This window comes from Nuphar pumila, chromosome 17, assembly GCF_984573655.1.
Source record: "Nuphar pumila chromosome 17, dmNupPumi1.hap1.1, whole genome shotgun sequence".
NCBI lineage: Eukaryota > Viridiplantae > Streptophyta > Magnoliopsida > Nymphaeales > Nymphaeaceae > Nuphar > Nuphar pumila.
In genome coordinates this window covers 13,865,014-13,892,169 of record NC_143265.1, presented here as the reverse complement: position 1 = coordinate 13,892,169, position 27,156 = coordinate 13,865,014, and the positions used below count along the sequence as shown (strand labels likewise).

Below are 27,156 nucleotides of genomic sequence, written 5' to 3'. Positions count from 1 at the left end.
ATTTTGAGAAATCGAGTACCGCTTTAAGGTACATAGTCTTATCAACATGAAATAATAGAATGCATATTACACCAAAGGTATAATCAAGAATATTATATTTGTTTTTGGTACATTCGGATCACCCATCAAGTGATCTCCTGGTGTGTTTACCAGCGAGTGTCAGAAGAATGCCCTAGTACGTTTAAACTAGCTAGGCATTTACTTAGGTTTGTATGTATGTAGTTATTTAATTGAATAACTTGGGTATACGCTTCATACCCCGTTGGTCTTGTTCAACATGTTTTAAATTTTGCATTTGTGATATTTAAACATGTTTTTTTATAACACAAAAACTCAACCGCTACAAGTACTTGGTATTGTAAAATTTTAGATGTAGTGTGTCACTGATTTTTCACGTTTTAAAAGACATGTCTATGTGTTGAAAGATCGTCATTTAAAACATTATCATTATCGAAAACATATTTTTACCAAATAAATGAAGCAGAGAAAATATATAAGATCCAATTAATGAAACATTCAATAGTTGAAGAAGGAGAGCATCTGATCATCAATGGTTGTAGATTTTGGGTTTTTCTTTGGTTTTATATATATATATATATATATATATATATATATATATATATATATATATATATATATATATATATATAGAGAGAGAGAGAGAGAGAGAGAGAGAGAGAGAGAGAGAGTAATGGGTATGCCGTAACCCATTTGATGCTAAACCACATGCTAAATGGGTTTTTCAGGCTTTTTTTTTTTAATTTTGTTAGAACGAATGTGATCTATGTACTTGATTTTATAGGGATACCTTGAATGACTATCTGAATCAGATTATTTAATAGAGCGATATAATTATGTTCATGAAGTGTTTGATTCCAACACATGGGTGGGTTTTTATAAAGTTCAAAAAATCAACGGTCCAAAATTTTTGTAATTTTTTTAAGGCTCCAAACATCAATTTTTTCATCAAAAATACATGATCCAGGTGTGGAATCTAAATAAATTGACTATGCCCAACACATATACGGCCAGAACCACATAAAAAGCATCAGAAAAGCCCAAAAAACCCATTTAGCATGCCGTTTAGTACCAAATGGGTTTAGCACGTACCCATTACTTATATATATATATATAGCATGTACCCATTACTATATATATATATATATATATTTGGTGTTGTTGAAGGCACCTAATTATATGGAACTATTGAGCTAAAAATCATAGATTTTAGAATTTTTTTAGATTAAATCCTATGCATATCATATGCAAGTTTTTTAAGGGCTTCAAAAATTAACAGTTTGCAATGCACTAAAATTTCATTACTCAAAAAATCATATTTTTTTATCGAAATAACACGATCCAAGGTTTGACCTTAAAATAAATCATCCTAAACACATCTATGTAGTCAAATTGAGTTGATAAAGCTCGAACCTATCATTTTCAGCTCAATAGTTTTATATGATTTGATGCCTTCAATAGTACAAAATTTTCTCCAAGCCGCTTGTGGTGAAAAGAGACACATGTGACACTGGGATAGGGGTGGTTCTATCTCAAGACAGCCACCCTATAGCCTTTTTAAGCAAGTCTATGCCAAACCGAAGCAAGGTTATGTCCGTGTACAATAAGGAGATGTTGGTCATTGTATTGGTCATTGACAAGTGGAAACCCTACCTCCTTGGAAAGAGGTTCCTGGTGGAACGAACCACCGAAGCCTGAAGTTTTTGTTGGGAAAAAATTACCACCCCAAATCAACAAAAGTGGATAGCAAAGATCTTGGAGTACGATTTCGACATAGAATACAAGAAAGGACTGAAGAACAAGGCAGCAAATGCTCTTTTCTAGATATCATATGATCCTACTTTTAAAAATGTGAAAATCAACAGCTTACAATCATGAAAATAATAATCTAGAATGATATAAAACATCACATTTCAATCAATTTTAACACATGAAAATAGTAAATAGACATGTTAAGCATGATCCAAATGTTAGATTTTGCATTTGAAGCATAGATCCTTGTAAATCAAGTGTGTTATGGTGGTACGGCACCACCATAGAAGCACCCATGTAATAATAGATAATAATGTGTTGATCTGCCTTATTTTTTTGTTGTGCCCCATTAGGGTCCTTCAAAATCATAGTTTTTTGGTATTTTTTCTCACATCTAATATCGTAGATGTGATCCATAGGTTTTTCTAAGTGAGAACCAGCTTTTGGATTATAAGAATATGACATGTATACAAAAATTTTCGGTGATCGAAAATCAATGGCTATAAAGACATCAAATTTTTTTTGGCTCATAAAAATATACTTTTTTATCAAAAAAACATGATCCATGAGTTGATTCTCACTAAATCGAGCATGTTAAACAGATCTAACAGTTCAGATCTATCATAATATATATATATATATATATATATATGAAAATATTAGGCCCCATTTCTCATTTTGCCCTTTGCCACATAGGTTTTAAGTGTTTTATGATAGATTTGAACCATTAGTTGTATTTTTCATGCTTGGTTTAGCGAGAATTGACTTTTAAATCATATTTTTTTATGAAACAAATAAATTTATGAACCGAGAAAAATTGGTACCTCCATAGCTATTGAGTTTGGATCATCAAAAAAACATGTATACATGTCAGATTCCGACAATCCAAATGCTAGTTCCCACTAAACAAAACCTATAGATCACATCTAAGATGTTAGACGTGGGAAAAAAATACTTAAAACTAGATTTATTTAATAAGGCCTAAGGAACGCATTATATATATATATATATATATATATATATATATATATATATAGAGAGAGAGAGAGAGAGAGAGAGTAGTACGTAGATGAATGATCACTTTCGAACATGACCAAAACGAACTTCTATTGTGCGATGAACGCTCAACATAAAAGTATTTTCACACTGAAACTTTTAGCGACGACAAAAGGCGCCACTAAAGGTGTTATTTGGTAGAACCTCACATGGATCATCCATCGCACGTGCGATGAACGCAGGTCATTTTTGAAAGTGATCATGCACCTACACATTTTCATGTGTGTGTGTGTGTATATATATATATATATATATATATATATATATATATATATATATATATATATATAGAGAGAGAGAGAGAGAGTAATGGGCACATGCTAAATGAAAAGTGATAAATGATTTTTTAGGGATTTTTGGTTTTATTTTTAAATTTTAATCATACAGAGTGATCTATGCACTTGATTTTATAGGGATCAACTCTTAAAGTGTTCGATTTGGACACAGGTGGGTTTTTATAACGTTCAAAAAATCAGTGGTCCAAAATCTTTATAAATTTTTGAGGCTCCAAATATCATTTTTTTCATCGAAAATACATGATCCAGGAGTGGATTCCTGGTAAATCGACCATGCCCATTAATGAGGTCAGAACTGCGAAAAAAATACTAAATGAGCAGAAAAACTCATTTAGCATGCTTCATTTATATATATATATATATATATATATATATATATATATATAGTAACACGTAGGTGCATGATCACTTTTGAACATGACCAAAACGAATGCTTTTAGCGGTGACAAAAGTCACCGCTAAAGGTCTCGTACAACAACACCTTTAGAGGTGACTTTTGTCGCGGCTAAAGTTGTCATTTGGCAAAACATCACGTTCACGATGGATGCTTTGCACGAGTTCATTTTGGTCATGTTTGAAAGTGATTGTGTGTGTATATATATATATGAGTAATGGGTAGATGCTAAATGAGTTTTTTAGGATTTTTTTTGTTTTATTTTTAAATTTTGACCATACAGATGAGATCTATGTACTTGATTTTATTGAGATCAGCTCTTGAAGTGTTTGATTCTGACACATAGGTGGGTTTTTATAACGTTAGAAAGATCAACTGTCCAAAATCTTTGTAAATCTTCAAGGTTCCAAATATCATTTTTTTATCGAAAACACATTATTCGAGTGTGGATTTCTCGTAAATCGACCATGCCCAACACATTTATGAGATGGGAACTGAAAAAAAAATGAAGAAAAACTCATTTAGTATATTTCATTTAGCACGTACCAATTACTCTCTCTCTCTCTCTCTCTCTCTCTCTCTATATATATATATATATATATATATATATATATACCAAATGGGATTGCAGGGTTCTACCAAACCAGAACCAAAAAGAACATAAAACAAAAGTGGCAGTCCCTGCTTCCTACCTATATTCTTAGAGAATAATTCTGTCCTTATCTTTTCCCAGCCACGAGTGTCGCTCAATCACTAATCCCAAGACAAAGGTCTGATTAAATAACCTAACCGACCATGTAACTCACCACCCTTTGCCCCATAATCAAGCCAGCGTGTCTAAGGCCATGTGCCCTTGTAACCAAAAGATCGGCATAACAAACTGCACCTATCATGATTCCTACACTGTCATCATCCTATTGGCACCATACTGAACCCAACATTTTAGTATTGCCCTTATTTAGCTCTAATCCACGGGTTGCTTAATATATTATTGGCCTTGTTTGTTCTCTAATGAATGACTTAGACCGCTCACCAACTTATATAAATTAGCCTTCCTCCTCCCTCCAATGCCAAGAAGAGTTCGAAGGTGTGCAAATCTGTGTTTGGGAGAAAACATGATCAAACTGAGATCAAGGAGGTTTTGGAGGAACAGTTCTAAGCTTGCTGAAGCTGTCAGTGGTGATGGCAATGCTGACATTGGATGGGAGCTAAGGCCAGGAGGGATGTTGGTTCAGAAGAGGGAGAATGGTGGAGGCCAAGGTGGAAAGTTTATCAGAGTGCGCGTTTCTTGGGTGTCCGATTTCCATGAAATTTCCATTGGAGCAAATGCCACATTTGGTAAATTCAGTTTTTTTCTATTTTGTTTGAGAAAATTTTGGGGTATGTTGCTTTGCTGGTCATGTTCTAAGTCAAATTTGATTTGGAGTCATATGAGTAAGAATTGCTAGGGGCACTTTGCCTTGATGTTTGTGTAGGCGTGAGAACATGGATCCAATGAGAATCATTGCCTCATTTGTGTGAGAGAATGATTCTCCTGGGGGCATAAACAAATGTTGGTGATTTTGGACCGTGCTGCAGCGATACACCCTCCATCACCCTTGTATGAGAGCAGGTTGTGTGTTCCCCCTACAAACACTGGGCCGCATGTTCGGGGTCATTCGGCTTTTATGTATGGAGGAATATCTTGGGATCCGCAATATTCCTTCGTACACACCCGAACAGCTGAATGAGTGCCAACGTGGCACTCATTCGGACCCCGAACATGCGGCCCCATGTTTCGGGGGGAACACACAACCTGCTCTCCCCTTGTATAGTACTTTTAGTGCAAAATTACACAAAAGTAAAAAGCGAGTCCGGTGTCCTTTTTATCTGTGTCCATGACACATTGCTTTTGATTTAGCTACATGAACTTTCAATTGGGGCAAAATGCCGCGTTTGGTTTGACGGTCTGTCTAGGTTCTAATCCGATGGGCGTTACCCCCAGCGCAAGCCGAAGCTTGGCAACTCCCTGAGGTCAAGGGGTAAGCCCTCAAAGTTTTACGCTGACATGAACAAAGACCGTAAGTACGGCAGGCCGAGCCACTGCAGCTAGGAGCAGTTTCTGGACCTATGTCATAAAAAAAAACTGCCACGTTTGGTGAGTTCAGTTTCTGTATTTTGCTCGACATACATTTGACAATTTTGGACCTATGTCACAAGGATACACCAATTTAGTTGGGCGGCAATGTCCCCCCATATACTACTCTTAATGGAAAATTACATAAAAAGGGCGTGTCTAGTGTCCTTTTAGCTGTGTCTATGTGACATCAATTTTGGACACACTGAGGCTTGTGTGAATTGAGGGGTTTCTTCTTTTTCTTAGGGAAATTTTTGTCCTTGACTTTTGTAGGTGAGATGAAGATGATATTATCTATGATTACTGGCTTGCAGCCACAGGAGCAAAGGCTACTGTTTAAAGGGAAGGAGAGGGAAGATAATGATTTCCTGCACATGGTTGGGATTAAGGACATGGATAAGGTTTTGCTACTGGAAGACCCTGCAAAGAAGGAAAGGAAACTCCAACATCTCAGAGAATCACAAACCACTGAGAAATGTTGCCCAGTAATTGCTGTTTGATGCTATGAGTTTTACATGACAAACATGACATTGTTTCAAGCAATTAAAAAACTGACTGTTTTTTTCTTTTGGATTTATAACCCGAAGAAACCACACTCAGCACAAAGACCTGGTTGCGCTCGCTCAGCCTGTCATACCTACGGTCGTAGTGCCTGCAGCATAAAACTCCAAGGCTAGGACCCCTAACCCCGGGGCCTATGCTACTCGTTGGCTTGCGCAGAGGGGTGATGCCCATGTGAATTGAACCTTGACTGCTGGTCTAGCAGCCAAGGCCCCACCCCACTACACCAACCCTCCTTGGAAAAAAAAAACTCACTGGTTATACCAGTTTTCCTTTGTTGTGTCTGTGTGAGTTGACTAAAGTTAAAAGGGAGAGTGATGCCTATTTTCAATGTATCCGCTTGATTAATAGCGTACTACTCTAATGAAAAAATAAAAAAAAATCATCTTGGCCTTTCTTTCAGCTTTTCAATAATGAAGTTGAAGAAAACTGAGGGCAATAAGGGATTTGACATGCAACATCTCCACTACTACTTTTGGGGGGAAATATTGGGTACACTCTTGAGTACAGTACTCTCTAGTTAAATCTTGTAGCTGCGAGCTTTATTTGATGAATCTAACTCCATATATGTATTCAGCATAGTCCATTTATTAGGGAATGCACTTTAGACAGCATTTTTATATAAAACATGATTTTGTCAGCCATGAAATTTTGATTTATTGTAGACCGTTGATTTTTTAAACATGATTACTTATATGGGGTTGAACTGCCAGGTAACATACATAAAAGAGCTCTCTCTCTCTCTCTCTCTCTCTCTCTCTCTCTCTCTCTCTCTCTCTCTTGTGGCAAACTAATACTCGGAAAATCCCTATCTACTCATTCATCAACTAATTAGAATTTTAATGTAAACCTTTTTTTTTTTTAAAGATAATTTAAACCAAGTTGGGAAGAAGGTTTTTTTTAGTTTTCAACAGGTTTTATCATATTTTCTGTATTTTTTAAAAATGACATGCCTAATGTGAACACTACATTAGATTTTTGGAGCAAGGAAAGACAAATATATATTACAAGTTCTTGAGATTAGTTGTAAAAGCTTAATTTTTTATGATCTCAATAGTCAAATGATTAGAAAATGTGATAGAGTTGGATCTAAATCAAACCTAACGACAATAAAACCTGATTTGGATCCAAATATTGATACAACCAAATACATTTATTCTAACTAAAAAATAATGGGGACACTCATTCGATTGAAACACAAATTAGTTTCCAATCCTATTACTTTGACACTCCAATGAGTGAGATCTAGCCTTTTTTAGCTTGGTTGTGTCAGGAAGGATCCAAGTCAAGACAGATTAGAATCTTGATTCGAGGATTATGTATCATGATTTATATAAATAATTTTTCCAAGAATTTCTATCATGAACTCGGTAATTATGGGATACATCTTATATTACATTGGACAAGGCCCCGTACATCTTTTCATGTAGAAGAACATGTTACAAGAAATAAATACTTATGGTAGGCCAATTTTCTGCTCTTGCAGCACCAGTCTAAACGGCACTTGGTTAGTAATGGACCACCTCACCCTACTCATTCGGGTTTCATCCCAAACCACAGTGTCCGTTATATGATTAGTTCCATTTGTGACCACTTGTTTGTACCCAAAGGGCCTGTTTGATTGCTTGTCCAAGATTGGACAGAACAGATCTGTATGTTCTGTAACAATTGTTCTTCGTCCAGTATTTGTTTAGACTCAAATAGAAAATTATATTTTTTATTTAAAAATAAATAAACTGCAAGAAAATAAATCATAAATAAATTATAAAAAACCTAAGCTAAAGAAAAATAAATCATAAATAATTCATAAAATCAAAGAAACCATAAATAAAACATAAAATTAAATAACAAAGTCTTAATTTGAACCTTAATCAAAGAAAAAAAGCACTAATCAAATCAAAGAAATTTGATTCAAAGACCTAATCAAAGAAATTTGATTCAAAGACCTAATCAAAGAAATTTCTTATTTTCTATATTTAATTCAAACCATAAAATTAAAATCAAAGAAAATCCCTAATTCAAACCCTAAATAGAAAAGCCCTATAATTCAAACCACAAATAGAAAGGCCCTAATTCAATCCCCAATTCGAGAAGCCCTACTTTGAAACACTAATTCAAACCCTAAATCATAAAGCCCTAATTCCATAAACCCTAATTCAAACCCTCATAGAGAGAGAAGAAAAAGAAGAAGAGAAAGAGGAGAGTAACGAAGAAGTGGAAGAGAGAGAGAGAGAGAGAGAAGAAGAATCCAGGGTGAACATAAGAGAGGAACAAAGAAGATAGGGAGAGATCGCCGCTGTCAATCACCGGATTCCGCTGTCGATTGTCAGGGTCAAGAGAAGAGAGGAAGGGATCAGGGGGAGGAGGAGAGGTCGGGTCGGGAGGGGAGGGATTTTTTTCCTACAAGCGTTCCCCCATCTCCATTCTCCGTGCGTCAGTCTCGTCTCCAGCAGATTTTCTCTCCTGATTACATGTAAAACAGATCCAATTAGCTAATCAGATTTGGATTCAGTTTATCTTTTCGCATTCGATTCTGAATTCGAACTTGAATCTGATTAGACTAAATCTGATAAAGCTGAATTTGATAATGCTTAGATAACCCAAGTCTGACCCATTCACATCCTAGTAGGTAGGGAGTGAGGGGGGATCCAATGGGCCCTGTTTCTGGGCAGGCTTCTTTTCACAAAAAATAACAATGCATCAAAATACGATTGGGGCTTGAAAGTAGGGGTGGCAAAATCTGACCCGACCCGCTAACCCACTTCTTAGCCGGATTTGGGTTTGGCTTAAACGGGTTCGTGTCATAAACGGGTCGACCCGCCTAACCCGTTTATTAAACGGGTCGGGTTCGTGTTAGGGGTATGCCAACCCGCCAACCCGTTTGACCCGTTTAATAAATGGGTTAGGCAGGCGGGTCAACTCGTTTACACGAACCCGTCAACCCGCAACTCGTTTATATATATTATGTATAATATGTATTTTTTTTTGTCGGGTCGATTATCGTGTCTATGTTATCGGGTCAACCCGTTTAATAAACGGGTCGCCATATCGTGTAATCGGGTCGTGTCGACCTGACCTGTTTATTAAACGGGTTAACTGTGTCGTGTCGGGTTACCCGTTTAATAAATGGGTCATGTTCGTGTTTGCCACATCCGACCCATTTAATAAACGGGTCATGTTCGGGTTGAGGTATTCTGACCCACCAACCCGACCCGATTGCCACCCCTACTTGAAAGTGTTGTAGCATGCAGTCTAACTAGGGGTGGAAAAACCTGACACGACCTGTCAACTCGCCTCTTAGGCAGGTTCGGGTTGGGCTTAAACAAACCCGTTTAATAAACGGGTCGACCCACCTAACCCTTTATTAAACGGGTCGGGTTCGTGTTAGGGATATGCCAACCCGGCTGACCCGTTTAATAAATGGGTTAGGCGGGTGGGTCAACCCGCCAACCCTCCCGCTAACCCGCCAACATGTTTATAAACGGGTTGGCGGGTCGTGTCGGGTTACCCGTTTAATAAACGGGTCGGGTTCGTGTTTGCCACAGCCAACCCGTTTAATAAACGGGTCAGGTTCGGGTTGAGGTATGCTGACCCGCCAACCCGACCCGATTGCCACCCCTAAGTCTAACTACACTTGTGTTAATTCACTAACTACTCATCTTACACATAAAAAGTGGTTAAGTGTAATACATTTTGTAAGGAATCATCATACATGAAATAACTAATTATAAGTTCATGCGTGACCATCTTACACATAAAAAATGCTTGCAATAAAATGAAAACAAGATAGTTTACAAAAATAACAATCCATATTTTAGAAAGATTTGATTTTGTAATAGTCCAAAAGAAGAGTTTGTAGAATCTTTTGACCATGTTTTCCTCTATATCACATGGATACTCCATTTTGGTATCCGGATCATGCCTCCTTATGTACTAGTCATATTAAAAACTTGACAAAAAAAAAAGTCAAATCCCCCTGTCTGCAGCTAGGGTTGTCAACGGGTCGGGACTAAGGGTGTCAATGGGTCAGGTTTGGCCCGGACCCAACCTGTACCAAACCGTCAGGGTTTGGTGATAAATAAGAAGGTCAGATTACAATTCAGGTCAGACCTGAAAGGTCTCATTAATATATGGATCCAGGTATGGTTTGTGAAATTTCATACCAGACCTGAAACTGACCCGGGTTCTGACAAAAATCAGCTATTTTTCAATGTAAAAAAGGATAAAAAACTTTATTTTACCGGGTATGGTTGGGGTTTGGTTCATGTAATCCTTATAGGATCCGGGTATGGTTTCTCTTCCCAAGTCCGGATCCAATAAACAGGATCTCAAATCAGGTCTGTGTAATTGGTTCTTCATGGGTCCGAACCAAACCCGACCCGTTGACACCATTAGTCGGGACAAGGCCGGGTATGGGTTGACCGGATCCACCATATAGTTATTAACTGGGTTCCGGTTTTTCCGGGTCACAAAAATAGAATCCCAAACCCAGACCCATATAATTTTAAATTTTTATTTTTATTTTATATATACATAATACTCAGGTCTGGTCAGATACCCGACTAAAATTATGACCCAAATCTCACCTGAACATTGCTTGGGTTGGATTCGGGTTGACCTGAATATTATTCCGGTCAGCACTTTCCATGCTCATACCTGGGAATTCGGGTTCAGGTAGGGTCAGGTACCCGATACAAACCAAACCCATTGACAACCCTATCTGCAGCCATATCCATGTGTTGCAGTTTTTCCTTAAACAATTGCTTGAAAAAATTAATAAGGGGCATCTATTAGTTTATTTATTTACTCATTACTATTTTTCCCAGAAGTTCATCACAACAAAAAAAAAAACCTTGATTACCAAAAAGAAACATTTTTCAGAATATTTTCTCATATATTTTACTAGAAATAAAAATTGTTATTTCTTAAATAAAAACACAGTTGTCCATTTGAAGTTTATCTTTTCCAATGTGTCTTGGGAAACTACCAAAAGGTTTACTTCATTTGGCAAAGCCTAATGTTTGAGCTAGTTTTTGGAGAAGTTGTCTGCCTAAAATTAAAGTGTTGCACTTTCACTCAAATTTTACTCATAGAAAAACACAAGTATTGTTTATTAAACAATAGTCATGGACTGAAAATTTCCGTTTTCTATAATTACTTTGACATGACAAAGGAGATATCATTTGGTAAAAAACTAATGATTTTCATTATTAAATTAAGAAATTTGTCTGATAAAATATAATTGAATATATGAATATGTGCAAAATACAGTGCACTTTTTTTTTGGCATTACAAACAAAATTGGTTCGGGTATGATCTCGGGTATAATCGGGTCGGGTCTTTAATAGAACCGATTTGATTGGGGTCGGGTTTGGGTTTGGGTTTTGGTATAGCTGAAAAAAGTATGCCATATGGGTTAATTGGTTCGGGTATGATCGGTTCAGATCTTAACCGGTTCTGGTTTCAGCTTGGGTCTTTATATGATTGGCATTCTAGACCTAATTACCTGCTAATAAAAAAATATGTGGATAAATGAAATCAAATATTCACTAAGAATATATGCTAACAAATGAGAAGTTTATTAAGTATTTTAAATAATGAAAAAAATTAAATATAAGAAGAAGAAAAAATTGTTTTTTGAAAGGCAAGCTGGGGTTAGGCAGACCCCTACCAGATATCTCTTAAGCCCCATGTGACAGAGGGATTTGAACCAGGGCCTTCAGCTTGGCACAGGACCCGGCTTACCACATGGTATACCTCCTCAGTGGTATAAGAAGAATATTTTTGTACTAACCAATCATTTCAAATTGAAATAAAAACATCAATGATGTATCACATTCAAAATGTATCAAATTCAATGAGTTATTGAGTATTATTCTTTAGAATTGGGATTCACTTCAACCCAACAATTTTCAAGAGAAGGGCAATAGGAAGTATCAGCAAAAAATTGAATTAAAGTTTTGATTAATAAAAGTAATGCATATTAATTATAAATTTATCAGCATCTTTAAATGTTTATTTGATTATATAACATAATATTTTTGCTAATTAATTTAGTTATTTCCTTGTACTGCCAATTATAAAATGGGTTTGGGTACATAATTGGTTCGGGTTGGTTCAGGTATGAAACAGGTTCGAGTTTGGGTCGATTCAATAATAAAATGAGTTCTGGTGCATAACCGGATCAGTTCGGTTTTACAATATGAAGAACCATTTGGATCAGGTATAAAAAATGGGTCCAGTGCAAACGGCTTTACGTCTTCATTTGCAATACCCAAGACCTGACCCATTTTCATTACGGATCTATATTTTGGACCCGACCCAAACCTATTTCACAAGTGCCAACGAGCTCTTCTTTATAAGCTGAAAATGTGCCAAGCCATGAGCAACTCATCTCCATTCCAAATCCAAATGTCATTACTTTACAAAATATGATATAGAATATGATATTTGGGGATTTGAATTCACAAATACAATGATACGCCCACCCCTAACAACTCGCTTTCTTAGGGGTTATAACAGGTTCACGTTCTAGTCAGAGATATCGGCTATCTTTTTATTGGGCAAAGAATATTAAAGGTAATCTCTCGTGAGATTTTCAAATTCTTATTTATTGTGATAACATCACGATACTATCACAATATTGTTGCAGTAATATCATGATATTTTCAGTCACTTTTACTTGTATGTTTTTTTTCTTCATTCTAAATAAGTTTTTTTCTTCTTTCTTTTATATTTTTTATATATCACAATCTTTACATTTTTTATTTACATCTCTACAATAACTTTAAGTTAATATATCAGCAACTGATCGTTTGCCACCCAATTTACATATCGGATATATATGGCTTATATATTGTTAATTTATCAGAATTTAATTACTATTAAATTATACATAAAAGTCAGTGAATTTGAGGCATTAATCATAAAAAAAACGTAAACAAAGAATATGCATATACAAACCCAATTGAGCTTAGATGAAGACAAAAAACTGCAAAAGTATAAGTTTTAAAATTCAATTTTCACTGCAGCAAATGCTAAAGCGAAACAGAACAAAAAATAAAAAGTACCAAATTATTGGAACACAAAATAAAAGTTAGATTATACTATGAATTAAAGGAATTTAGACTTTAACAAAAAGAAATGACATGAGAAAAATTAAACAAAAAATAAGAAGATGAATAGAGTGCAAAATGCAAAGATATGCACATAATTGAGTAGATTAGAACTCCGACCTTGGCAAACCCACAAAGTGAAAGGAAAATAAAAAAAGAAACATAACAGAGCAAAAATGAATAATAATTACCTTTTATAAAAATGTAAAAATATCAGTAAATTGAGGAACCATGAACTCTCTCAAATGAATACCTTAAAAATTATCTTCTTCATAAACCCACATCATTTTGGAAGATAAAATCTTGGAAAATGACAAAAGAAGGGAAACTATCGTGGTTTTTATTCAAAAATTATTGTGGTATATCCCGATGCCTATATTTTTGGCTGTTTTCTGAGAAAATGTATAGGTTTTGAAGCAAATGGCGATATATCGCTACATATAGCCTATATTGTTACCATGGTCTGATTAGAACCTTGTGTATTTTAATCAGTTGGGACCAATAATGCCATTTTCTAATATAATATTGGATCTAATTATGCTCTGATCAAAACCAAATATGAAAGTAAGGATTTCAATCAAGGTGATCTGTCATGAATGCCACTGAGCTTATAATTTATGTCACGAGTAATGTCAATACTTCTAAAATATCATGATTTTATCACGATATTTTCAAAATACAGCACAGTCTTGAAAAAGACGTGATGCAGTAAAAATATATCATATTTTGAAAGCATCATTTTTTAACTGATATTAGCTTGATAGAAACACTTTATAAATTTTTTAATATATTTTTATAATGCTTTTTGACAGTTTTGTTTTTATATTTATATTTATATTTATATTTATATTTATATTTATATTTATATTTATATTTATATTTATATTTATATTTATACATTCTTTATATTCTTAGGAAAGTTTCCATTTAGAGGCCTACTTTTTACCTGACATTCCAAAAAGAGTTCAATCCTTTCTGAAAAGACATTTCAGAACCCAACATTTCAGTAAGAGCAACAAATGCAGGCCTGAAATTATTTCATGGTTAAGATCCATAATTTTTAACTTTACTTTGAAAAAGATGTGTTTTGCCTATTTTATTACTTAATAGGAGCAGTTTAGTGTTTTTATTATACACAACTTACGGTTTTTTTTTTCTCTGAAAGAACACAACTCACGGTTAAATTAAGTTACTCCTGCTGAGGTCTCCACTTGCAGCTCCACTGAACTGTTCTGTCCTGATATGTCTTTTTAGAGAACATGAAACCATTCTTGGAATTATCAGCCAAAAGTGAGACTTTAAAAGAATTTTTTTTTTCTGAGATTGTTTTTTTTTTTAAGAACAAAAAAACTTATCCCAAGATTTTCCCAACAAGGTGGTTCCGAATCCCATCTAATGGGTGAATTTGGCCCGTGATCCGACCCAATGATGGCGGGTCTTCATGCTGGCAATAAATAATTAATTAATTAATTAATTAAATCCAAGGAAAATAGAAAGCTTGCATAACAGTAGGTTTTCCATTTGGTTGGCAATAGAAACCAACCTGCAAGTAGAGCTAAAACCCTGTCCTCATTATGGGTCTGGCATTAGGTGAGAGACAAGCAACCCCCCACCTACCAAATAATTCTGTTGTTTATTCTTATTGTTTGACAAATCAAGGGGGCCACCATGCGTTGTATGATGCTTCTTTTCTTTTCTTTTCTTTTTCCTCACTTTGAAATTGTATAATTGCATACATTTCTTATATCATAATAATTGTCATACATGGGACTCATCTTGCTGGTATACTACAAGAAATAAGGGTTTTACTGACGCATTAATAGAGTCAGTAAAAACCTTTGCCAATGCAATAATGCCCCAAAGGTGTTACTGGTAATGCATTTTCTGTCACAACTTTACACTGTCAGAAAAGAAAATAACTAGTGCACGTTGTGTTGGGACATTACCGGTTCAAAACCCAATGGTATAGTTGTATATATATATAGGCCTAACCCCAGCTTGCTTTTCAAAATAAAATAATAATTGCTATACATCTGGCCCCTCTTGTCTCAATTTAGCTTTTGTTTTTTTCTTGCAAATAAAACGTAGAATTCGACAAGCACAGTGAGAGAATCAAAATTGGTTGATCATGAATTTCGTGTGAATTATATATCATCATACAAAGAAATAGGAAAACATGAAGTAAAAGTGATAATTTTGTGCAAGATAATAAAGTTGTAAATAATTGGTGAAAAACTTACCGTGTAAATAAAAACTTTGAATTGAAAGGATACAGTGGCATCTGTTTGTATGTTATATTATCAATAAAGCATAATATGCTACATTTTTCATGATCACATTAGAGGTTAAAACGGGCTTCCACAATTATAAAAATAGTTTAAGAAAAGGTAGAGTTATTTGTCACCAAAAGAAGGCTGGAGGCTTTCCAAAGGAGGTTGGTGTAGTGGGATGGGGCTTCGTGTCTACTGTTGTTAGATGGGTGGTCTAAGTTCAAATCCTGCAGGTTCACTCTCTTGTATAAGCCAATGCCCAGCATAAGCCCTAACAACAGGGGTCCTAGCCTCGGAGTTTTATGCTTTTGGGACCATGATCATAGGTATGGCAAGCTGAGCAAGCGAGACCAGCTCTTTGATCCAAGACTGTGTTTCGTCCAATATATATATATATATATATATATATATATAGAGAGAGAGAGAGAGAGAGAGAGAGAGAGAGAGAGAGACCGGAAGGCAGGGATAAAGGGATTAGAGTTCGTAATATTTGCTTGCAATTTCTAAAAACAATTCTTTTTTATTCTAAAAAACCATGGAATATTTTGATAAAGTTCTTCCCCAGAATCTAAAGAACATCTCCTATCAAAATAGTTTATTTCCTTGAATTCTCACGATCCTAAGCTATTCACAGTGACACCCACATTATAACACACTGACACGATTGTAAATATGGATATTATTTTAGTATTTTTAACAGTTTTTAATGCTTTTAATAACTCTTTAATAAATTATTTTTTATATATTTTATAATATTAAAATTAGTTTTTTGTTCATTGAAACCTTTCAACTTTCAAGCGTCGTGTTTTCTCAAAAAATAAATGAACTCTCATGTCAAACTCTCACTCACGTGTCCCATACTCAGTGACAGAGATCCCAAGGCGCTCTCTCTCTCTCTCTCTCTCATTGATTGAGAAGCCCATACTGTCGAAAGTACTACTTGGCGTTTTTTTTTTAAGTTTTCAATCACCTGAAAACCTTGGTTCAAGGACTCCACAGACACGATGCAATCTTGTTAAGACCCCTACCAGTTATACAACTGTATCATTGGGATTTGAACCTGCAACGTCCCAACACCATGTGACGTGCACTAACTACTCTTACCAGACAAGTGGATCCCCAATTGGTAAATTCCGATAAAGCCAGTTATACTTACTGGACCAGTCCAAGAACGTATTTTATGGGTACGGCACAGATCTCCTATGACAAGTTTCGTTGGCTTTTAAGTTCAAATCCCATGGGCGTCACTCTTTGTGCAAGCTGGCCACTTTCAGAGGGCAAGGGGTAAGCCCACAGAGTCTTAAGCAATCTTAGAGCAGACCTCTGATCATGTGGGTGGTTTCTCCGTGTAAATATCAAAAAAAAAGTTTCATTGTCTTGTTAGGGATGGCAGTGGACAGGAGCGGGAAGGTCTTCACCCGTGCCCCGTTTCAAAATCTAAACCTTCATCCCCGCCTCCATCCCGAAACGGAGATGAATTTTAACCTCCACCCCCACCTCCATCCCCGTTTCATGTCCTCCATCCCCGGTCCAAACGGGGTGAGGCGCGGGGGTCTAGTCATTCTTTAAAGGATTGAGGATGGGGACGGGGCACGGAGATAGATGTTAACCTTCATCTCCACCTCCATCCCCATTTCATGCCCTTCATCCTCGGTCCAAACGGGGCGAGGCGGAGCCCCGGGTTCTCCCAACCCCTCATTTTGATTTAGTTCTTTCCCTGATGGTTTTGGAGAAGGATCGAGAGAGAAAGAGACGATAAAAAAAGTTTGTTCCCTACTTTCCATTCAAACGAAAGGTACCAGAGAATAAAAGTCCCTTCTCAGCACCACCAACACCCCAAAATAAATGGCACAAAAACGTCCTTTTCTCGCCAGCCCACCAAATCAAACCTGAAATTGCGTAGTCAGACCACATTTTTTCTGTTTTTCATTTGAAGGCAAATAAGTACCTACTTATACATCCAATAATAATTTGGCAAAAAATATAAACAGCAGCTTCCCTATTCATTTTGATAACAAACATACCCAAAGAATTTCCTTCAATATTAACAATTTTAAAAATAGAAAGAATGACAATAATACCCTCTAGAAACAAAAATCTTTCCCAAGTAACCCCGAATCCCTTGCTCCGCCGCGTTCTCTCCCTCCCTCCCATCAAGAACTGCACGGACCACCGTTTTCCCCAATTTTCCGGCACCAAATGGCCGGAAAATTTAGAGAATTCTCCCTTTTCCAGAAGTTCATCGTCGGAAACAAGATGAAATTCTCCAATTTCCTGCCAATAAAAGAAGAGAAGGATCGAGTTCTCACGGGCGTCGACGAATTCGGAGAAGAAGAATTCTGATTTTGCGGCAATCGATCGCTGGAATTCGCATTGGATTCTCCGGAAAACGAGTCTTCAAGACGACGACGGCGGTCCGCCGGTTTTTCGGAAGGCGATCTCGGTGTCGAGGCCGAATCCGTCGACCTGCCGGACGTGGACGACCTCCGATCGCGTGAAGAGATCGATCAACGGCTGAACACTGAAGAGGTCGTTGGCGGAGTACTTATCGCCGCGCTTCCTGATGATAACATGGACAACGCAGACGCCGCCGGGCCTGAGCGTGCGCTCGATCTCCCCGACGAACCGATTCGGGTAGAGGGCGTGGTCGAAGACGTTCGAGAACTCGAAGTCGAACGTCTCGTTCCCGAAGGGGTGGGCGTGGAAGTCCCCCCTCACCACCAGCGGCGGGTACGGCACGAGGTCGATCCCTACCGAGTCGTTCACCCCGATCTCCCGCAGCGCCTGGACCTCCTGCCCGACTCGTGCGCCGATACAGAGGCACCTCGATTCGTTCCTCAGGAGTCCCTCGTCTCCGAGTCGCCGGAAGAACCGGGAGAAGACGTCCACCTTCCGCCGCCAATCCCGGGTCGTCCAGATCCGCCGGAGCTTCGCGTCGAGCGTCTTCTTGAGCTGCCAGTTGACGTACTCGTCGTAGGACTTGTAGCTCCGGCGGATTTCGAGGTCGCTGGGGGGTTTCACGGCGACGGCCGGCGACGCGCTCCGCCGATCGACGGTAAGGCTGAGGGTCAGGAGGAGGACGGAGAGCGGGATGCAGACGACGAACGCCTTCACGATGCTGGCCTTCTTGAGGGAGCAGAACTTCTCGGGGCTCATCCCGGCGAAGGCGAAAACCATCGGATTCCGGCGGGTAACGGAAGGAATCGGGGTCGCTCTCCTCCTCCTCTTGCTTATGGTTAAGGTTTCTCTCTCTCTCTCTCTCTCTCTATATATATATATATATAGAGAGAGAGAGAGAGAGAGCTATTGGATTTGTCTGCGACGCTTGCGCGACGTGTGATTTACGTGGATGCCTTGCTCTTTGATTTGTAATCTAATTTTAGTGACACCAAGAGAAGCTGCATATGCTTGAACTGACCTTGTTGTCCCCCTTAGTCACGGGTTCCGAACCCCCTTAACACAGACACGACACGGAACTATGACACGATACATTTAATCACCATTAATGTCTTATTATTTAACTACTTTTTAATACTTTTAATGTTTGTAATAACAAATATACTTTTCACATCTTATTTTGTCCAAAAAAACATTTATATATTGGGGTTTGTTTAGTAAACTCATATCATGTTAAGGTTCGTGTCAATATCACAGACTCATATCAACTAAGCACAAGATCTGTTCGGTTCTGCTCGTTTATCAGCCTTACTTGCAAGTTCCAACCAGCTTGAAGCTCCAAATTCTATTGTTTTGAACCTTTAGAAAATATTATTTTCTTGTAAATGAGCTTGCTCATGGTTGGTTCGTTTAGCTCAGGCTTTTCATGAGCTCAAGCTTTTCATGAGCTCAAGCTCGGCTCAGCTTCACACACAAAACGAGCCAAGCTTAAACACCCTATGTTTGGTTCTGCTCGTTTATCAGCCTTACTTGCAAGTTCCAATCAGTTCATCATAAGAAAACACATACCCAAGTCCTATAAGGAGTACACGAACCAGACCCAGTCTATACTCAATAAAGCAATATCTTTTTATCTTTCTTACATAGAAAAATCATTGATCTTAATCGGAACTCAGGTCGAACTCCTATCTCGTATGAAATTTAATAAACCATACCTGGTTTCATACATTAATCAGACCTTTTGGGTCCAACCCAGATTCTAATCGAACCCTCCGGGTCAGGGCCAAACTCAACCCATAACACCCCTAAGAGAGGCTCAAGATTGGATCTGGACCACCTAAACCCAGCCTGAATATGATCTCACTTGCATTCCCTAACCAAGTTGGCATCTAATCACATTACCTTTTTTAGCCACATTAATAAGAAAACATCCTTTTGCCACTTTCACACAGGTTGGATCTGGCTTGAACCCAAGGGGTACCAGTCCCAGATCCGACTTGAAGTGCTCGTACTAGGTTCAATAAAACCCACAATGAGAGCAGCCATACATGGGTCCTATAAGATGCATGAACTACACCCAGATAATACCCGATAAAATAATGATTTTTATATTTTTTACAATGAAAAATTATGAATCATAACGGGAACTTGGGTCAACACCCAGTCTGATATGAAATTTCACTAACTATAGCTGACTCCATATATTAATGGGACCCTATGGATTCAACTCGAATTTTATTTAGGGATGGCAATGGACCATAGGAAAACGGGGATCTTTCCGAACCCGCCCCGTTTGGGGCGAGGATGAAGGACATGAAATGGAAAATAGATCGGGGATGGAGGTGAAAATAAAAACCTGTGCGAGGATGGAAGACGGGATGGACTTATGCTTTTCCCTGCCTCATCCTTGATCTCCTTTAGTAAAATAACTAAAATGTCTTTAGTTATTTAATAAAATTATATATAACTCCTATGTGCATGATTGAATCACTATAAAATCTTTTTGACAGCCTTAGAACTCATATATGCATGATTAAGTCACTATAATTTTTTTTTGACAACCTTAGAACATATATCTGCATGATTGAATCACTATAAAATTTTATGGATAGCCTTGGAATACATATATGCATGATTGAATCTGTATAATTGTTTTTTACAGCCTTAGAACACATATATGCATGATTGAATCACTATAAAAAAAAATTAACAGCCTTAGAACACATATATGCATGATTGAATCACTACAATTTTTTTTTACAGTATTAAAACACATATATGCATGATTAAATCAGTATAATTTTTTTTTGACAACCTTCGAACACATATCTGCATAATTGAATCACTATAAAAAAAATTTACAACATTGGAATGTATATATGCATGATTGAATCACTATGAAAGTTTTTTGACAACCTTAGAACACATATATATATGATTGAATCACTATGACTTAATACTAAATTTTTAACCCTAAAGCTTAAAACAACCCTCTTGGCTTCTTCAGTTCGCCTTTCTCTCTTTCTTTCGGTCGTCGTGGTAGACCCTTTCAACCTCCTTTCAAGGCTTCACGTGACAACTCAACCCTCTAGATGGATCGACCTCTCCTTTCTCTCATTCTTCTCTTTCTAATGAACGCAGCGATAGCAATAGCGACAGCTAGTCTAAAAATCTGGACTTCTTCTTGCAAGAAACTTGGTTTTCCCCTTTTTCTTGTTGGCGGTCTTAGAATTTTGCCCTAATTTTTTGGAGGGATGGATCAATTTTCCCCATCATTGTTGGTTTTCAGTCTGTAGTTCATTTCCCTAAAGAAAATGTGTGCTCCGATCTGTGAATCTGATTTGCGTCTATGGGCATCGAATGAAATCAATGAATATTGGCACAATGTGAGATGTTCTTTAGTTGTTAGCAATGTGTTTTTTTAGCGTTTTTGATATATGCAAGAAAGTCTCCTTGTAGATGATGTTGGTGTAAAAATGAATGATTTCACCTATTTAGAAGCTTTACTTCATCTCCATTTCATTGATATACCTTGATTTAATCACCAGTTTATTTGAAAGAATGGTAGGCTATTAACATGGTTTGTGTTTGTAGCATTCTTTTTTTTTTTTTGTCCTTTTGATTTGTGAGGTCTTAGTTGCAGAGTTAAACGTGGTTTGAAGAATGGTTACTGCGTGCAAGTACGGGTTGGATCTGGGGTCAAACCTAACCCGTTGATATCCAGGAAGAATTGGCCGGTTTAGAAGGCTAAAGAAGTGAAATGCAATGATTGTTAACGTCTTTGTGAATATAAAACCGTAAGGGGGGAATCAAAGAAAAGATATATAATGGAAGTATAGAAGAGTTAGGACCAACGGAAGGCTTTGCTTGTCTGGCAGGAGCAGCTAGTGCAGGTCACCTTGTGTTGGGAGGTTGCAAGTTCGAATCCCAAATGGTATGATTGTATAATTGGTAGGGGTCTGCCTAACCCCCAACTTTCTCTTTCTAAAAAGAAGTATCGAAGAGTAGGGCAAGTGGGCAGCTGGCAAAGCCACGTGTACAAGTCCGACGGTGCACATGGCAGTGATAATTTTTAATTAAAAGTACCTTCAAAGTTGGGTGGATGGATTTGTTGCAATGCTTTGTCTCCCACTACCTAACAATGGATGTGGGTCTGGAAGAAGCACCAAAAACTGCAATACAATATTTTTAGCTTTCTTGTCAAATGGTCAACTGGCAAACATTTTGGTACGTCCATCATCATCTCTGACTTGAAACTTTTTACAGGCAAGCTGAGGTTAGACAGACCTTACCAGTTATACAACTATACCATTGGGGGTTTTGGGTTTTGAACATGCAACGTTCCAACACAAGGTGACGGGAACTAGCTGCTCCTACCAGACAAGGAGAGTACCTCTGGTATCTGGCTCAAACTTTGCTGGGCCTCAAGTGCTGCTGGTAATTTTATTTAGAAAATAGTGTGAGTCAACTCTGATGGTCGGTTATATTTAAACATGATCATACTATCCTTAAATTGAAATGTTTTTCAAAATACCTAGCAATTTGACAAAATCCTTACATATCCAAAATCATAGATTTCTGACATTTTTATGATACTTTTGCCCCTCGCACATGTGAACCTGTTGAGGTTCGCGTGATATATAGTTACGCTTTCATGACCCTTCAATAAAAAAGAGATTTTGCAAACATCTATAAATACAGTACGACATTCGCAAATACAACACGAACTTCTTGAATATAACCTTCAAACCTCACTTAAGTAAATATTTCTCAAGGAGATCCGCAAATGTCTGTCGACATTCGCAAATATCAATTATAAATGTTCCTGACTTTCACACTCTAATGAGACATTTGCAAATATAGTACGATCATCACAAATATGACCTACAAAGCTCATTTAAGTAAATACTTATCGAGCAGATCCATAAATGTTTGTAGAAAATCACAAATATAGGTTGTGAATGTGCCTGACTTTCACACTCTAATGAAACCTTCACAAATATAGTATGGCCTTTGCAATTACAGACAAACTTCACAAATATAATTTATGAACCTCTTTTAAGTAAATACTCCTCGAGGAGGTCCGCAAATGTCTTCTTGTATTCGCAAATACATGTATATGTGGATCTCGTGCATCGTTTTTGGATTTTTTGAACATTAGACATGAGATTCACAAATTTTTTAAAGACTAAATGTGAATCTACTTATTATTTTGTGAATGTTCATAATAGCATTAAATGCAACACTACGATATTTAAAAAGTGATGATTTACATTTTAGGGTTTTTTTTATCGTAGGGCTTTGTTTGTGGTCCTAAACCCCTTTTGCCCCATCATGTTTAAAAAAAAAAAACTTGATGACTATTTTCGACAACACTTCATCCGTGATTTTTTTAGCGTTCGAAACATCATTGGCGATGAGATATTCCAGTAAGCACATCTTTAATGGCTAAAACAATTATTTTTTTGAAATTTTTATCATGAATACGCTATTTTAACTGAACATTGAGATGAATCAGTTATTTTGCTTTTCTTATTAAATGAATAGATAAATGTACAACTCTAAAAATTGCTTCATATTTTACTTGTTTATGTTATTTTGGCATTCTCTTTTCTGGTAAGCATATATTTTTGACATTCTCTTTCTAAATATTTTTTTACTTTTAGGCAGGCATGTTTATCCTATGCATTGTGTTTTAAATTTATCATAAATTTATGTATGTTTGCGTGTGTTTTATTTAATATTTAGCACCAGATTTTTTGTTTAGGACTTATTATTTTTAGAGTTTTTTTATAGATATATATATTTGTTAGTGTTGTAGATGATTATATATATTTGTTGGTGTTGTAGATGATTTATATTTATTTTTTTATTTAATATTTGGTAGTTTTTTCTTGGGGTAATGGGGTTAGGGTTGACTGTGCACATGCATTCAATTAGTTTGATGGAATTGTGGTTGATTGTGTACAACCATTCAATAGAGGTTAGGGTTTTTGTTGTTAACTGAATGTATGAACGATATATGGATGACATTTTTGTCGCATGCTATTTTTATTAGATGAATGATATATTGTGTGGTTGGTTTAAGCAGTTAGTGATGGCGTCTGAATGGGCTAAAGTATACTACCGTAAGTTTGATTATCCTAATTGGAGATCTATAATGGTCTCCAAAAATAGTAGTTTTAAGAAATTTGTGTCTTTAATTTTTTGTAAAATCAGTTATGAAGAAGCGTTATTGAGCCTCTAGTATAGTTATTCTTTAAACATAAACAACCAATAAATATGGATGATGATGATGTAGAATTGATGTTATTTAGTGGTGATATTTATTTAGAGGTTGACAAAGTTAAATAATGAGCAGTTGTTGATGGGAATGATAAAAATTTTGTAGAGAATGTACATCTATCTCAAGCACCATTTATTGAGCACATTCCTTTGGTGAACATACAGTTGTCATAAAGAGTGAGCGATATTAATGTTCTTAACATACACGTGAAGGGCATGCAGTTGCCTAAACCAATTAGGGATATAGATGTTTGATGTGCAGCTAATGAATAACTTCTACAAATAATTGATGTTGTATATAATCAGCGAATGCAGATAACATAACTAGGTGCAAGTTAGACTTTTTAATTTATGCTTGAGATATAAGTGTGACGATGAATGTGTTATTTTTATGGTTAATCATAAAATTTAGAAATTCATAAATGTTTCATGAATGAAAGAAAATGAAGTGATAAATATGATGACTTTTAATTTAGTTTATGCATTCAAATAGCTAATTAATTGTAGCAGCGATCACATTAACAATGGAGAATTGAATGATAATGATGACTATACCATGTCATATAAAGGTAACTCAGAAAAGATAAGAGAGAACGAAGACACTAATTACATAGGACAATGAATGGTGCATGCAAATTATACACAAATGGCAATTGGAAAGTCAAATTCTTGGTATAATTATTTTTTTGTTTTTATAATAATGAGATATAGTTGAATAGGTTCTTGTTCAATGGATTCTCACACAATGAAGAGAAATTGAAAATCATTGAAGCAGATACATCTCAATTGATTAACGAGTTGTGTAACAAAAAAATTAATGATTCAGACTCTTTTCAATGGCTAACAATAAGCTCAAATGATAAAGACATTGTTGTCGAGCAAATGTTTAATGATCTAAAGCACTATCATGATTCTTTGAAAGATTATGTGATAAGAAATAACCATAAATCAAAATTTGTGAGGATCGACATTAATAGAGTGATTATCGTATGCACGAGAAATAACCCACAGACTATGGGTGATTTTTCTTGTAAGATCTATTGCACAAAGATGTGCGGAACAATGTTCTTTTAAGTGAATAAGTATGAAAGAGACCATATATATGGTGGATCATTGGGCAACCTTCGAGTAGAAAAAGTGTGTCGTATGGATTGCAAGTGTTATCGTAAAAGCCTACACGATAACCCGAAGATGACTCTAAGAAAAATCATCAATGGCATCAGTCGCGAGGAAGGTGTAGAGATTAGTTATAAACAATCATGACAAGAATGTGAACAGACGGAGGAAAAACTATATGGTTCATATGAAGATTCCTTCAACAAGCTTCCTGCCTATTTGAATCATTTAATAAAGAGAAAGTGTTATTCATAAATGCCTACACGATAACCCGAAGATGACTCCAAGAAAAATTGTCAATGACATCAGTCGCGAAGAAGGTGTGGAAATTAGTTATAAACAAGCATGATAAGAACTTGAACACATGGAAGAAGAAGTATATGGTTTATATGAAGATTCCTTCAACAAGCTTCCTGCCTATTTGAATCATTTAATAAAGAGAAACCCAAGAACCATAGAGTTCATTATGACTGTTAGAAAATATTGATTTAAGTATATATTCTTATCTTTTTGTTCATGTGATTGATCTTTTTGCAATGGTATTTTTAAAATATATTTTTTAATAAAACTTTGGAAAATAGTCAACCAAAAATATAAAAATCGACTTTCTACTTTCGTGGCGAGTACAGGTTGAATCCTCAGGCAACAAAATAATATTCTAATTAAATCTAAAAATTTTAATTTATTAGTATAACAATGTCTACACCGAATTAAAACAACTACAATTAAGTTACAAAATAAAAATTAATAAAAGCAAATCCTAAACTAAGTTGCTCAAGCCTTCTTAAGATCACAGGGGCATTTTTATCATTTCACCAATTCAAGCTTTCTCGTGCTTGACAAAATTAACCTTTAACCTGTAGGTTGCTTGTTAACCTAAAACACATAAAATAGCAAGTCGGTAAATAAAACTACGACAATTAATTCAAAAATTTCATTAAAACTAATTCTAAAAAAAATACTCAAAAAACTAAATTATAACTAAAATAAAAACAAGCTAAATTATAAATGCTAATTAAACTAACAAATTTATATTAAATCTAACTAATGTAATTACATAAACTATTAGGCAGAAAAATGCGAAAAATAACAGAAAACTAAATAATTAATGAATTATCTGCTTTGCCCTCGTTATGATGCATGAACTACTTTCTAACAAGTTTTTGAAAATAGACAGTTTGGAGAGGCAAACAAAGTCCAAAATTGATTAAATTTATTTTGTTCTATTTCTGACACATACAAGAATCTGTCAGATTTTACATAACTAAAAAAATCATCTGTAAGCTCCAGATATAAGCGTTTCAAAACCGAGAAAATTTTGGAAATTAGCCTATCATGAAATTTAAAATCCCAAAAAATCTGTTTTTGAAGAACACTTAAAACTGTGACCAAATCAGCTCCGATTAAGTTGAAATTTGGTCTGCAAACAGTCAACACACCAATGAAGAGAATGAAAGTAATTTTTAAGAAAAACTCTAAAAAAATCTACATAAAATGACAATTGCCACAAACGATAAAATCTGGTTTAAAATTTCATTTCACTATTCAAATAAAAACATGCAATCCATGCATTGTTGGCTTTATGAAGCTGCAACTAACAGACCTAATAGACAAACCACTCAGCTAAAATGCAATACACAACATTCAACTTAACTAAATAATTGAACCTAAAAATAACCTAAGTTAATTGAAAGAAACACGTATTAATTCTAAATTAAAACTGCATTCACACAAGTAAGACACTAATTAAGCTAAAGAACACCTATAATCTAACAATCAA

General features: G+C 36.0%; 1 protein-coding gene and 1 pseudogene across 1 annotated transcript; one reads left to right on the top strand and one right to left on the bottom strand.

Moving 5' to 3' along the window:
• The first annotated feature begins 4,631 nt into the window (after positions 1–4,631).
• Positions 4,632–6,132, top strand: LOC149811681 (BAG family molecular chaperone regulator 2 pseudogene; annotated as a pseudogene).
• Positions 6,133–17,599: 11,467 nt separating this feature from the next.
• Positions 17,600–18,845, bottom strand: LOC149811680 (uncharacterized). Its single transcript, XM_089993534.1, has one exon. It carries the CDS (start codon positions 18,753–18,755, stop codon positions 17,976–17,978), a length of 780 nt encoding a protein of 259 aa, XP_089849660.1. The 5' UTR covers positions 18,756–18,845; the 3' UTR covers positions 17,600–17,975.
• Between the last annotated feature and the right edge of the window lie 8,311 nt (positions 18,846–27,156).

Excerpts from the sequence above, each read along its gene's own strand:
- LOC149811680 (XM_089993534.1), bottom strand. The coding sequence starts at position 18,755 with ATGGTTTTCGCCTTCGCCGGGATGAGCCCCGAGAAGTTCTGCTCCCTC.